Source organism: Myodes glareolus, chromosome 7, assembly GCF_982192425.1.
Source record: "Myodes glareolus chromosome 7, mMyoGla1.1, whole genome shotgun sequence".
Taxonomy (NCBI): domain Eukaryota; kingdom Metazoa; phylum Chordata; class Mammalia; order Rodentia; family Cricetidae; genus Myodes; species Myodes glareolus.
The window spans coordinates 41,196,390-41,208,920 of record NC_142032.1 but is presented as its reverse complement, the minus strand read 5'-3'; the positions used below and the strand labels follow the sequence as shown (position 1 = coordinate 41,208,920).

At 37.7% G+C, this 12,531-nt stretch overlaps 1 protein-coding gene across 1 annotated transcript in view; it reads right to left on the bottom strand.

The window, feature by feature from the left end:
* The window catches only part of Tmc1 (transmembrane channel like 1), a 109,991-nt gene that overhangs the window by 19,807 nt on the left and 77,653 nt on the right, over window positions 1-12,531 (bottom strand). Inside the window, exon 13 of the mRNA XM_048438696.3 lies at window positions 11,201-11,329. Coding sequence (XP_048294653.3) covers window positions 11,201-11,329 — 129 coding nt within the window. The remainder of the gene's footprint in view (window positions 1-11,200; window positions 11,330-12,531) is intronic.

Sequence of the window (12,531 nt, the reverse complement as noted above, 5' to 3'; positions counted from 1 at the left end):
TAACTTAGCTGATAGAGGACTTACCTGACACACACAAAAGCCCAGCTGTATACCCTAGCCCCAGAATAAAATGGATTCAGTGGCACATGCCTGTAATCTGCACATTTGGGAGGTGGAGGAAAGAGGATCAGGAAGTTCAAGATCATTCTTGATACATAGCAAGTGAGAAGCCAGCTCTTTATATTGAAGTTTCTGTATAGATAGAAAAGAAAAAGAAAGGAAGGAAGGAAGGAAGGAAGGAAGGAAGGAAGGAAGGAAAGAAGAGGGAGAAAGGGATGGAGGGAGGGAGGAGAGAGACAGAGAAAGAAAGAGAAAGATGGATAGAAGGGAGTCAAGAAAGAGAAAGAGGAGGGAAGGAGGGAGAAAGGGAAGGAGGAAGGAAGAAAAGAAGGGAGAGGGAGTGTGAGGGAGGGGAGAAAGAGAAAAGAGGGCAGGGGAAGAAACAAGAATTCCTCTAATTAGACAATATGCTCTCCAAATCTCTGTTCACTGGAGGGCTTTGTCCTATGCTGTCAAAGCCTTCTGCCTGGAGTTTGATTTTTGCCCATAGCCTGTGTGATCCACAAGCACATTGGAAAGCTGTTTAGTTAGGTGGTTTGCATCATCTGTGGCCTGGAACAGCTTCTTGCTGCCTTTTTAAGAATCAAACCTTCAATTGTGGTCGCTTTGGGCATCATGATTTAGCCAAGTATGGGGCATGTAACAAATTCAACCCTTTAAGTTCCTACTCTTTTATTTTCCCACAATGTCATTTTGAATGAGATATTTGAAACCTAACTTGCTGACTAGAAAAGCACAACAGAGGAGCTGGAGAGGCCGCTCAGTTGTCGAGAGCACTTGTGACAATGGACCTCAGTTCAGTTCCCAGCACCCACGTGGGAAACCTCACAAGTACCTGTAACTGCAGTTCCAAGAGCCCCAACACATTTTCTGGCTTGTGAGGGTACTAATACACATGTCTCATACATTTGAATATGTAGATACTCACACATCACAAAAAATAAAAAGAAAGAAATCTTTATAAGGAAAGCATACGGGACATACTGGGAATCCGCTGGCCTCCCCAACACAGCAGAAGCAACTGAAGGAATAAGCTGTCGGTTTTCTAAACTGACAGGAAACAGCGAGGCTGCAAGGGTGTCCTCCATGCTCTGTAGGTTTCTATATGGACATTTAACTTGGATTTACATTTGAGCAGTATGCTCTGCCCCAATGTTTCTCGAGTGCAGGGACCCGGTTTCCGCACAGATAAATCAATGAAATGAAATAGGCCTGGAGTCAGCACGTTATAGCCAATAAGCTGAGATGATGGCCTTCTGCTTTTGTCAGAAACTTTTTTATTAGAATAAAGCTGTACCTGCTCTGTCATGCGCTGTCATTCACGGATTTAGATTAAAGCAAAGCTTGTTTCCTGGAGCAGAGAGAATATCATTTGCAAAGTCTGCAACATGGCCCATTCCTTTTCAGAAAATCACCAGCTCCTGACTAGAAATTTTCTCACACCCTTTTGTAACCTAAAATCTGATATTTACTGAAAACTAAGCCCCAGTTATTTAAACAATTGCTTCTCTGTAAACACTTCAAAAATGGAATTTAATGTGTCGTATAGTAAACACGTATCTCCCCACTCTAAAAATGGCACATTTATGAGAAGGCAAAGTTACTACATAGATATGTATGATTCAGTGTTCATTCTTTGAGAGGGAAACTTTTTAAAACAATGAGATTGTATTATATTTAAAGTATTAAAATAATACTTTATCAAGTAAAAATTAAATAGCAATATATATATATATATATATATACATTGCCTCTGAAACAGGAAAAAATAATGTATTAGAGTTAACTAGTGCATGAGAAAGAGGGAAATAAGCATGTTTCCTTGAAACCTGAGATCATGTAATGAGAGCAATGTAAGAAGCTCACCCATGGCCACTCACCCGGCCTGCACTGCTAGCAACAGAAGGACTCACTTCTTTTTGCTCAGAGGATAATAGCCCAAGAATGGAAGCCATTCTTGGGCTATTTAATTTACGTTCATTTAATTTTGAACTTTACACTGGGCTAGAATCAGGTATCTACCCAGGGAAGATATAGGGTTCACTGGACAAACACCCTGGGGAAATCCACTGAGCCCCTGAAAATTGAGTTATCTGGAGCAGAATGCCCCCATACAGCTGTTAGGAAATGTAGTCAGGCCTCAGAGTTAATGTATTCTGCCTTTGTAATGACCTGCCTGACCATTTTCACACAATTCCCAGTTCCCTACCCCACAGCTACCAAATAGAACTGCTAAATCCCCTAGGCCCTCTGTGGACTCTGATGACTGACTAAATTTGAGAACCTTGGATCTAGGATAAGCTTTAGCTTCATCTACCAGGATGATTCAGTCCTTGAGGCTTTGCCTTTCAACATAGCTGAGAAGTAGGATCCTGTTAGCTGCAGACTGGCTCTGTCCACAGACTGGAGTATGGTATCAGATGAACCCTGTTCTGTAGGTTCTGCACATTCATTCCTGCTCCATCATAGTATGCCCAAGTCTTCTTACTGTCTCTGTACCATGCTGTCTTCCTGAAGGCAATCTCATAAATCCTCATATCGACCTAGGGAGCATCTTCCATCTTCTTCCCTCTACTCATTCAAGTTTACTCCATTCTACTGAATGTAATGTCTTGAATCCAGGGAGCACCAGCAATTTAAGAAGCCATATGTTGCATTCATTCTTTGACAGAGTCTTTAGATACTCTGGGTTACAGTGAATGTCTGATGTAGGGTAAATGTAAATGGCTTTGAAGTAAATTAGACAGGGGTTCTAGTTATAAGTCTACTACTAACTGGCTATATGCCATTGAGTTAACATTCTTTAACCCTTAGTTTATTATGGAGTGGGAATAATAACTACTTCACAGCATTCTGGTTTGTTTACATGGAATAAAAAAATAATTTACTAATTTGTAAATTATTTGTAACACTTTTGATATGTAGCATGTACTAAATAAAAACAGAGTGTTACAAAAGGCCAAGTGGTTAGGAGTGCACTCAGATGGGATGGTCTGACTATTATACATGTTTATGGATAACCTTAAGATTCTTCATCAGATCTCAAGGAAATCTCTCATAGTTTTAGTTTGTATTAATGTAACAAAGATCTCCTTTAAAATACAAATATAAAGAAGATGAACTTGTTCACACATACTGACATATAATTCTACATCTTCTCAGATACTCTTGACTCTTTCTGTTGATAAACACTAAGCTTGTTGTCAATGTAAATTAAAAGTTAGTTTAAGACATTCATTGAACTAGGGAGCAACGACAAAAATAAAAGAACAAAAGACAGAAAAGGCACCTTTTCTCTAACCAAGCAAACCACCTTAGAGAAATATGTTGTAAGAAACAAATGTGTGGACAGCACTATGATGTATATATGGTGATGTTTGCCTACATTAATATAATTAAATGTCATCATGACAGTTATTTTAACAAAAATATAGTTCGACTGATGAAACTAAAGTTCTGTAAATTTTTCTAAACCTAGTTGTAGAATATTATAAAACCGTTAAAAATCATATTACATTTGTGGAAAAATTTATGAAAGTACAGATCTTCACGATAAAAATAAACTAGGTCCATAAAAATAAGAACTGAATGTTTTTCATCGTTATGCAATGTGGGGGGGGGCTAAAACGGACATGAAATTAAAATTTAGACAATATGGGGTGTTGAAGGGGAAGATGGGGGGAGACTAAACAAAGGGTGATTATGATAAAATATATTCTATATTTAAAAATCATAGCAAATCTGATTGTTTTATACAATTAATCTATGTGAATAAAAATAAATTTACACTATAGAGGGCTAAGATTTTGGCTTAGTAGTAGAGCACAAGTTAGCATGACCAAGGCCTTGGCATCAGTCCCTAACTCACAAATAAATACCGTGCTATAATCTAGCAGTAAAATGAAGATGTGGTGGCACAGCTAGTGAGGTGCTCCAAAATAGGCATGTAGATTCTGTCTCTCTAGACACACAGGTAAGCACACAAACACACATGCTAAATCTATAATGGGACATATAAAACATAATATTTATGCACATATACGCAATATTAAGATTATTTGATTCAGATAATTTAAATGTTATCACTAATGGTAAGATTATCTGTAGTTTTTATTTTTATATTTAACTTTATTGTATTTTTCATTTATCTACATGTATTATTCATTTTTATCTACAAAAATCTCATGATATTTTTGAAATTCTGAAAAACAAAGAAATAATATTTTTGTGACAGGAACGACCACTTTTTTTTTTTTTCAATTTCTGAAGATACTTCGGAATCTCTCCTCACCTTATCTCAAGTTTTCTTCCCTTCATGGTAAATGTTTTATTGAGCAAACTTATCAATTAGCAAATCTAATGCAAGAGCTCAGAAACACTGCAGTGTTCTCTGGGGCCCTGTTTCATTTGCCGCTTCTAGGGAATGTTTTCTCCATCTCTTGAAATCCTATTATCCTATTCATCCTACAAGATCAACTCGAAGTTTCTCCTCTAAACATACCTCTCTCCTCTCCTCTCTCTCTCTCTCTCTCTCTCTCTCTCTCTCTCTCTCTCTCCTCTCTCTCTCTCTCTCTCTCTCTCTCTCTCTCTCCTCTCTCTCTCTCTTTCTCTCTCTCCTTTCTCTCTCTTCATCCTTCTCTTGTTTACTGTCTTCCCACACATACACTCCAAAGTCTGAGAACAATTGATCTGTCCTTTGCTATTTACCTTGTATACCTTTTTAGATTCTTGCAGCTCACAAGGTATTACAAGTGGTGCTTGTAGAATTGAAGAATGACTGTCCTACTTCCTGAAGGGGGGGGTCTGCCTGTTTTCCCAATTAGGAATGTGAGTCTAATATGGCCAGGTTTTCTAACATGTCAACAAATGAAATGTATTATGTAGAAATTCCCAGTTTTAAAAGGATGAGCTCATTAAAAAATATCCAAACACTAGGCAGGTAAACTAAAATCAAGACTTCAGGTCCAAAGTGCATCTTCTCTGTGGACTCTGGCTTCCTCATCTCCTCTAAGCCCCTCGGCACCTTGCATAGGTTTGCGCATAGTGACCAGCACCTGAAGGCTTCCAAGGAAGTCAGTCAATTGGCAGCATGATATAATTCACAACAAAGATACATGACCCAACATTAACATTTAATAACTTGTTTTGATTCTGAGCTTTCCTTCAAAGAACCTTCCAAAGCTAGAATGAGAGAGAACTCTTTCTTTATGACTTAAAAACAGAAACTTGTTTCCTGTACTTTGTACCAGCCCAAGAGCTCCGTCAGCACTCAATAAATAATAAATTACAGGCATTTAATTACAGCTTTTATGTATCCAGGTCATGTTATATTGACTTTGTATTCATAGTCAACTTTTCAACCACTTAAGAAGAAAGTAGCAAGGGATAAAAGGCAAACAAAAGACAAACCATGATCTAAGAAAGAGATGGCAATTTTTTATGTCTGCCTCAAAGGAGCTGAATCAGATAGGGAAAACAGAAACAAATCCAGACCACATGAATACTTCATAGCAAGCAATAGGAGAGCTGCACAGGGGCATCCGGGATCTGCTGTATTACCTCACAGCTATGGACCAGAGAACATTACCTAACTGCTTTTGCCTCATTCTAGGGGGCACCTTAAGTGAGGGTGACAGAGATGATCTAATAAAAGATACTGTCTCAAAGTCAGGCAGCCAAAAGATGGGACTCCACAACTCGAATGTAGGCTTTGTCTAGATACAAGAAAGCATGAGACAGAAGTGAAACCACCTGTGCAGAAGATTTCTTCTCTTGGGGGGGACTTTGCTGGCTTCGAACACATGACCAGAACAATGTTGTGGGTCCAGCCTACAAAAATAGAAGAGTTCTTCCATCTGCCAACACTGCCCTGATCATATCAGGGTGTGGAGGTACACGTTCATCAACAGTCAACAGAAAGGATTTGCCATGTGACTAGCCTGGTTCAAACAACAGACGTTAGTTTTTTCATGTATGCCTCACTGTCAAAGAAGACAGATAGTAAGCAATTTAAAAGGAAATGTCGAGTAGCTGTACATCTTGTTCATAAAATAAAACTATAAGTTGCCATAGCATTAGATGGGCTAAGTTAGAATGGTGGTCAGAGGAGGAGTCTGAGGAGGTGACCTACTAAAGGGATGCTTAATGACAAGAAGGAAGTGGACAACAGCATCCTTTTAAGGAAGAAATAATAAGTGCAAATGAAAAGACCTTTTTGTGTTGGAAAATTTAAAAAGTTTATATTTGTGGAAATTAGAACCCAACAATTATGCTGAAACAGAAAGAAAAGAAGGAAACTGAGTGAGCCTGAGAGCCCTAGAAACATATCTGGGGCACATTCGGGTGCTCACAAAGCCATGGAGGGCTTAATTAAACACAGGGACACTAACATTTCTGCAACTCCTGTTTCTGTGGGTTAACTGAAACAAATTTTATTTGTTCAAAAGAGCAATGGAGACCTGCTGACATGTTAGAACAAGAACCAAGTATGTATGCTGTTCCTCTTTCCTGAAGTATGAAGGTAACTTTAACTTGGACATAGAAGAAAAGCTGGTGATAAATACAATACCACAGAGGTTCAGAGAAACCTGTACTATTGTTTTAGAAAACTAGCCTGCCCCTGGGCTCCATTTAAACTAAGGCCTGACAGCAAACTGAGTCTTTCTTGAAATCTCCAAGATTCAAGAAATCTTGTCAGGCTAGTGTTAGTCTGTGAGCCACATAAAGCAAACCCCACATTCACTGCACCCTCTCATACTTCATGTATCACATTGTAACTGGTGTGCAATAGTTACCCAGTCCCACAACAGAATTCACAGGGATATAAAGAGTATACAGTTTATGACAATCTTGTAGTGACACCAACTAGCGTCATGGAAAAGGAATTGACCCTGGGACCGAGGTTTCCTTCAACATTTTAACTGACAGTTCAAGGTCCATAATTTTAAAGATCTAGAGCTGACTTTTCTTTAGTATCAGAAACCATGACACTCAAATCTGGGTCTTTCTGAATTATGACTATTGTGAAATTTTGATTTCACTGTATAAAGATGTGTCATTGTGACTGGCTTAATATAAAAAGTCAAATGGCCAATAGCTAAACCAGGAGGCCAGATGGGACTTCTAGGCAGAGAAAGAGAAAGAAGAGGAATCCAGACCCCAAGATAGACACCAGAAGACTTGGAGAGGAAACAGGAGATGCAAGATGGAAGAGGGGTTATGGCATGTGATAGAACATAGATTAAAATAAATGGGTTAATTTAAGTTCTAAGAGCTAGTTAGGAACAAACCTAAGCTATAGGCTGAAACTTTCAAAATTAATAAGAAATCTCTGTGGTATGGGAATTCTTTCTGTATATGTATTGCTTTTATTGGTTAATAAAGAAGCTGCTTTAAGCCAATAGCTTAACAGAATATAGCCAGGCTGGAAGAAATATAGAAAGAGAGGAGGTAAAGTCAGAGGGAAACCATGTAGCTGACACAAGAGACAGATGCCTCTGCAGGAACCTACTGAAATTTTGCCATAAGCCACAACCTCTTGGTGATGCACAGACTAATGGAGATGGGTTAGTGTAGGATACAAGAGCTAGCTAAAATATGCTTGATTTATTGGCCAAAGAGTAAAAGAGTATTGCAAATAATGTAGTTTCTGTGTGATTATTTTGGGTCTGAGTAGCAGGTAACAAACAAGCAGCCTCCAACACCAAATTGATTTGTGCAAAGGTGGTCAACTAAATCCACTTAAAACCTAGAAGTTTTGGGAAGGAATTTTAGATACACATACACACACACACACACACACACACACACATGCACACATGCACACAGACACACACACAGAGAGGGGGGATATTGATGCAACTTCTTGCTCTGCTTGCTGATGGCAAGCAGAGACATGGCTCCTTTAAGAGATTTCCTGATTCAGCTTCAGTGGCAAAAATTTCATGACTTCTTTAAAAACAGCAGCTTCCTGGTTGGCCAGCATGAATGGCTCTGTCTCTTTTCAGAGATCCAGCTATGGAGTATTTAAATGAGGTTTGTAAGCAGAGTGCTATAACTTGCTTAATGGCAACATAAGACGTGCTGTGTGCCTAAAAAATGGGGCAATGTGCATGGCTTTCAGAGACTGGGAACATGTCTCAACCATGTTGGACTGAGCAGGGCCAACAGGCAGTGCTATGGAGTTGGTCTTAGCTATACCTGTTTAGCATTTTTAAAAAGTGGTTCTGATCAGAAAAGGATTACAGATACACAATAAAGACAGATTCATATTAAAAGACCTCTAAATGAGTAACAATGTTGGATAAATGTACATAGGCTTGAGGCGGAGGAAAGAGTATAGACAGTTATGAGAGTACAGATAGTCATGGGTTAAAGGATTAAAGATAATAAATAAATTTTAAACTTGTATAAAAAGTAATAGAGTAAAAAAAATAAACCATGTAAAGATGGAAAATAAAGAGAGTCTGGATTATGTATATTATTATGTTTTCTTTAATTATTTAATGTAAATGAGCTAAGTACAGAAAAACATTTCATTGTATGGGCTGCTAAGCTAAATCAGCATATATATTTTAAAAGTATCATTATTTCAGAATTTGGGTCTAAGGATATGTTGCTTTGGAAAAGAAGATCTACTTTTGTTTCCACAGAGGATGAGAACCTGTGGATTCCATCCAGACTAATGTAGTTTGATGTACCAAGACCACTCAAAAGGTCTCCATGAACCCCCAAAATTACTTTGCTCAACATAAACAGAAAGCAGTTTGGAAAGAATTATGCCCAAATTCCCAAATATTGTTTATAAATGTTTTTTTTTACATTTCAAGGGGGATATGCTGTAGATATGAATACTCTGCATTTATAGATATATGGATCTTGATCTAGTGATACAAATTTAAGGTCAATTTTGTTATATGTATATATATTTTCTAGATTTATTTATTTATTTATTATTAAAAATTTTCACCTCCTCCCCTCCTCCCATTTTTGTTCTTCATTAAGGCATTGTGTTTGTGCAACTCATTTAAAAATGTAATGTATAATTTAAAATAGAGGTTCATAGATAGTCATCTATAATAATCAAGTTTGTAGTTATGTTAGTTAGGTTTTCTAGATATAGAGATATATTTCAGTTAGATAGGTATTCTCCAAATCTTTCAGAGACCTTCAGAATAAGGCATTTAAAATGTTTTAAGAACTTAGGACTTTTCATGAAAATGAGACATATCTGCTCCTGGTAACACCAATCTACTTCAAGAGGATAATGGGCACTGAAGAGACTATTTATGGAGTTTATTATCCATTTGGGCAATAAACTGCATTTGTCTGGACTTCTTGATGTTATGATGTATGAACTGGCACGCAGAACCCACAGAGAAATGACTGCTGAACTTGTCTAAAGGTGAGATGGTCCCTCAGGGTTCCTGCTTCATAAAGGTCTGCCACACATTCTGCAGGATACAGAATAAAGTGACTGATAAACTCCCAATATAGGCAGAACTGTCTTTGAAATTTTCTGCTTCATGGAAAAGTTTGAAGGATACTATGGGTCTGAAGGCTGAAGATGGATGCTCCAATTCTACAAAAGAACCTTGGATGACTGTTTAGGCAGCGAGATATCTCTGTCATTACGAGAGTTTTGGAAGTTGCTTACAAAGCATTTTTTGTTAATTTAGGTAATATTATATCCTTCTGCAGTCTTTGATGGAGTCGAAGAATAGATAGTTATAATTACAGTTTTCCTTAGTTATGAAAAAGATAAAAAGATATATTGTAACTGTAATTCTTGCTTGATACCTGCTTTGTTATATGTAATTTTACTATGTTAAAGTTAAAACTTTTCTTTTTATTTAAATAGAAAAGGGAAAATGGTATGGGAAGTCCTCCTGTACATGTGTTGCTTTTATTGGTTAATGAATAAAACTGTTTAGGCCAATGGCTTAGCAGAATAGAGCTAGGTGGAAAAACTAAACTGAATGCTGGGAGAAAAAAGGCAAAGTCAAAGAGACGTCATGCAGCCACCACATGAGACAGATGTACTGGAACCTTGCTGGTAAACCACAAACCTCATGGTAAAATACAAAATAATAGAAGTGGAGTAATTTAATATGTAAGAGCTAGCCAATAAGTAGCTAGGGCTAATGGGTCAAGCAGTGATTTTATTAATACAGTTTCTGTGTGGCTATTTCAAGTCTGGGCAGCGGGGAACAAGCAAGCAGCCTCTGACTACATCTCTGTAATGCCAGGTGGTGGTGGAACACTGTAGAAGGAAGCGGGCCACTTCCTGCCACCCGCCCGGCTAGCTTTACCCGAAATAATTACACAGAAACTGTATTCTTTTAAACACTGCTTGGCCCATTAGTTTCAGCCTCTTATTGGCTAACTCTCACATCTTGATTAACCCATTTCTAATAATCTGTGTAGCACTCGTGGTGGCTTACTGGGAGGATTCTAACCTGCGGCTGTCTCGGAGAGGAGAGTCATGGTGACTGCCTCACTTCCCTTCTTCCCATCATTCTGTTCTGTCTACTCCACCCACCTATGTTCTGACTTATCAGGCCAAGCAGTTTCTTTATTAATTAGCCAATGAAAGCAACAGAAATGCATAAGACTCTCCTACATCATTTCCCCTTTTTCTGTTTAAACAAAAAAGAAAGACTTTCATTTTAACATAGTAAAATTACATATAGCAAAACAGTTATCAAACAAGAATTAATGTTACAATATTTATATCTATTTTATCTTTTATCATAATTAAGGAAAAGTAAAACTATAAACTACATCAGAACACACCTTTAATCCCTGCACTTGCAAGGCAGAATCAGGTGAAACTCTATGATTTCAAGGCCAGCCTGGGCTACAGAGTGTGAGTTCCATGACAGGCTCCAAAGCTACACAAAGAAACCCTCTCTCATGAGAAAAAAAATGGAGAAAAAAGTCTCTATCATTATTTGGGGGTTGAGTGGCAAGACAGAGAAAAACTAGTTAACAGATAACTACACTGATGAATATTTTTTTATTGACATCTCACGAGGTGACCTCACTTGTGTAACTCTGAGGCACCCTTTCACTCATGCAGTGTGTGTAAATGAATCACAGAGCGGAAATCTGATAAAGGGGAAGTCAACACCATACTTACATATCCGTATTCCAAATCCCAGCACCAGCAGTAGTTGCAAAACCTCACAAAGCACGCTCTGAGGAAGTCACCGATGAGGATCGTGACATAAGTGGTCAGAACATCAGAAACGGTGAGTCGCACGAACTCCTGGTACAATACAGTCTTTATTAATGAACACATTTTTGTCTTCAGATGACCCTAATATTGATATCAAAACTGTGATGTTTCTAAGTCACTGGTTTGAAGACTAAAGCTAATGATAAAAGAGAAAAAAGACAAGTAGGCATATGGAGTAAATGAAAACTAGCTCCCATGTATTTTGTTACTTCTAAACTAAGCAGCTCCATCCTCAAATCTCCTTACCAGCTTCTTCTTTTTACTGAGAAACTTTGTGACACCAAAGTTTAAAAACAAGTGGAAAATACTCAATATGCATGCATTTTAGGTTTGTATCTGGTGTTGAATTGTATGCTTTGAAAGTGTAATGTGTATATGGTATGTGGCTGAAACTTCAATGAGGTTGCTTTAAAAAGTGCTTGTATTAGTTTCTTTTTTTGGTGTGGCCAAATACATGACAGGAGGCTACATAAGAGAGAAGAGTTTCCTCTGGCTTACACTTGAAGCGGATACAGTCCATTCTATGGGAAGCATAGTGGCATGAGTATGAGGTAGCTGGTCACAATACTAACACAGTAAGGAAGCAAAGAATGAACATCAGTGGTGTTCAGGCAAACCCTACCCCAGACCTCCCTCCAGTGCTCTGCTTTCTCCAGCTTGACTCTATTTCCTAAAGATTCTGCCGTCTTTCAAAACACTGCCACCAGCTTGCAATCACATTTTCAAACACAAGACCCTGTGGAGTGTATTTCACTTTCAAACTACAACAGTGATATTTTTAAAAATTCAAAAAACTTGTTTCAACACAAGTTTTTAAAAATCTACAGGATAAGATATGTGGAATAAACTTATATTTAACAAAACACCCATGTAGGTGTGTGTGTGTGTGTGTGTATATATATATATATATATATATATATATATATATATATGTGTGTGTGTGTGTCTATGAGTATACATGAAATATATGTATATGTTTATATATATGTGTGTGTGCGTGTGTGTGTGTGTGTGTATTACACATATATATGTTCTGGAAAAGGCAAGTCACTTCTGTGGTGTGGGTTTGAAATTAAATTAAATTAAATGCAAATTATATGCATTGTTAGTTGGACAGGAAGGTTAGTATTACCTCATGGAAATATATGACAACAACCATTAATAAAAATGCCAAATAACTATAAATACTCTTCATCATAGTTTATTTTTGATGTTCCTTCTCTACTTCTCAA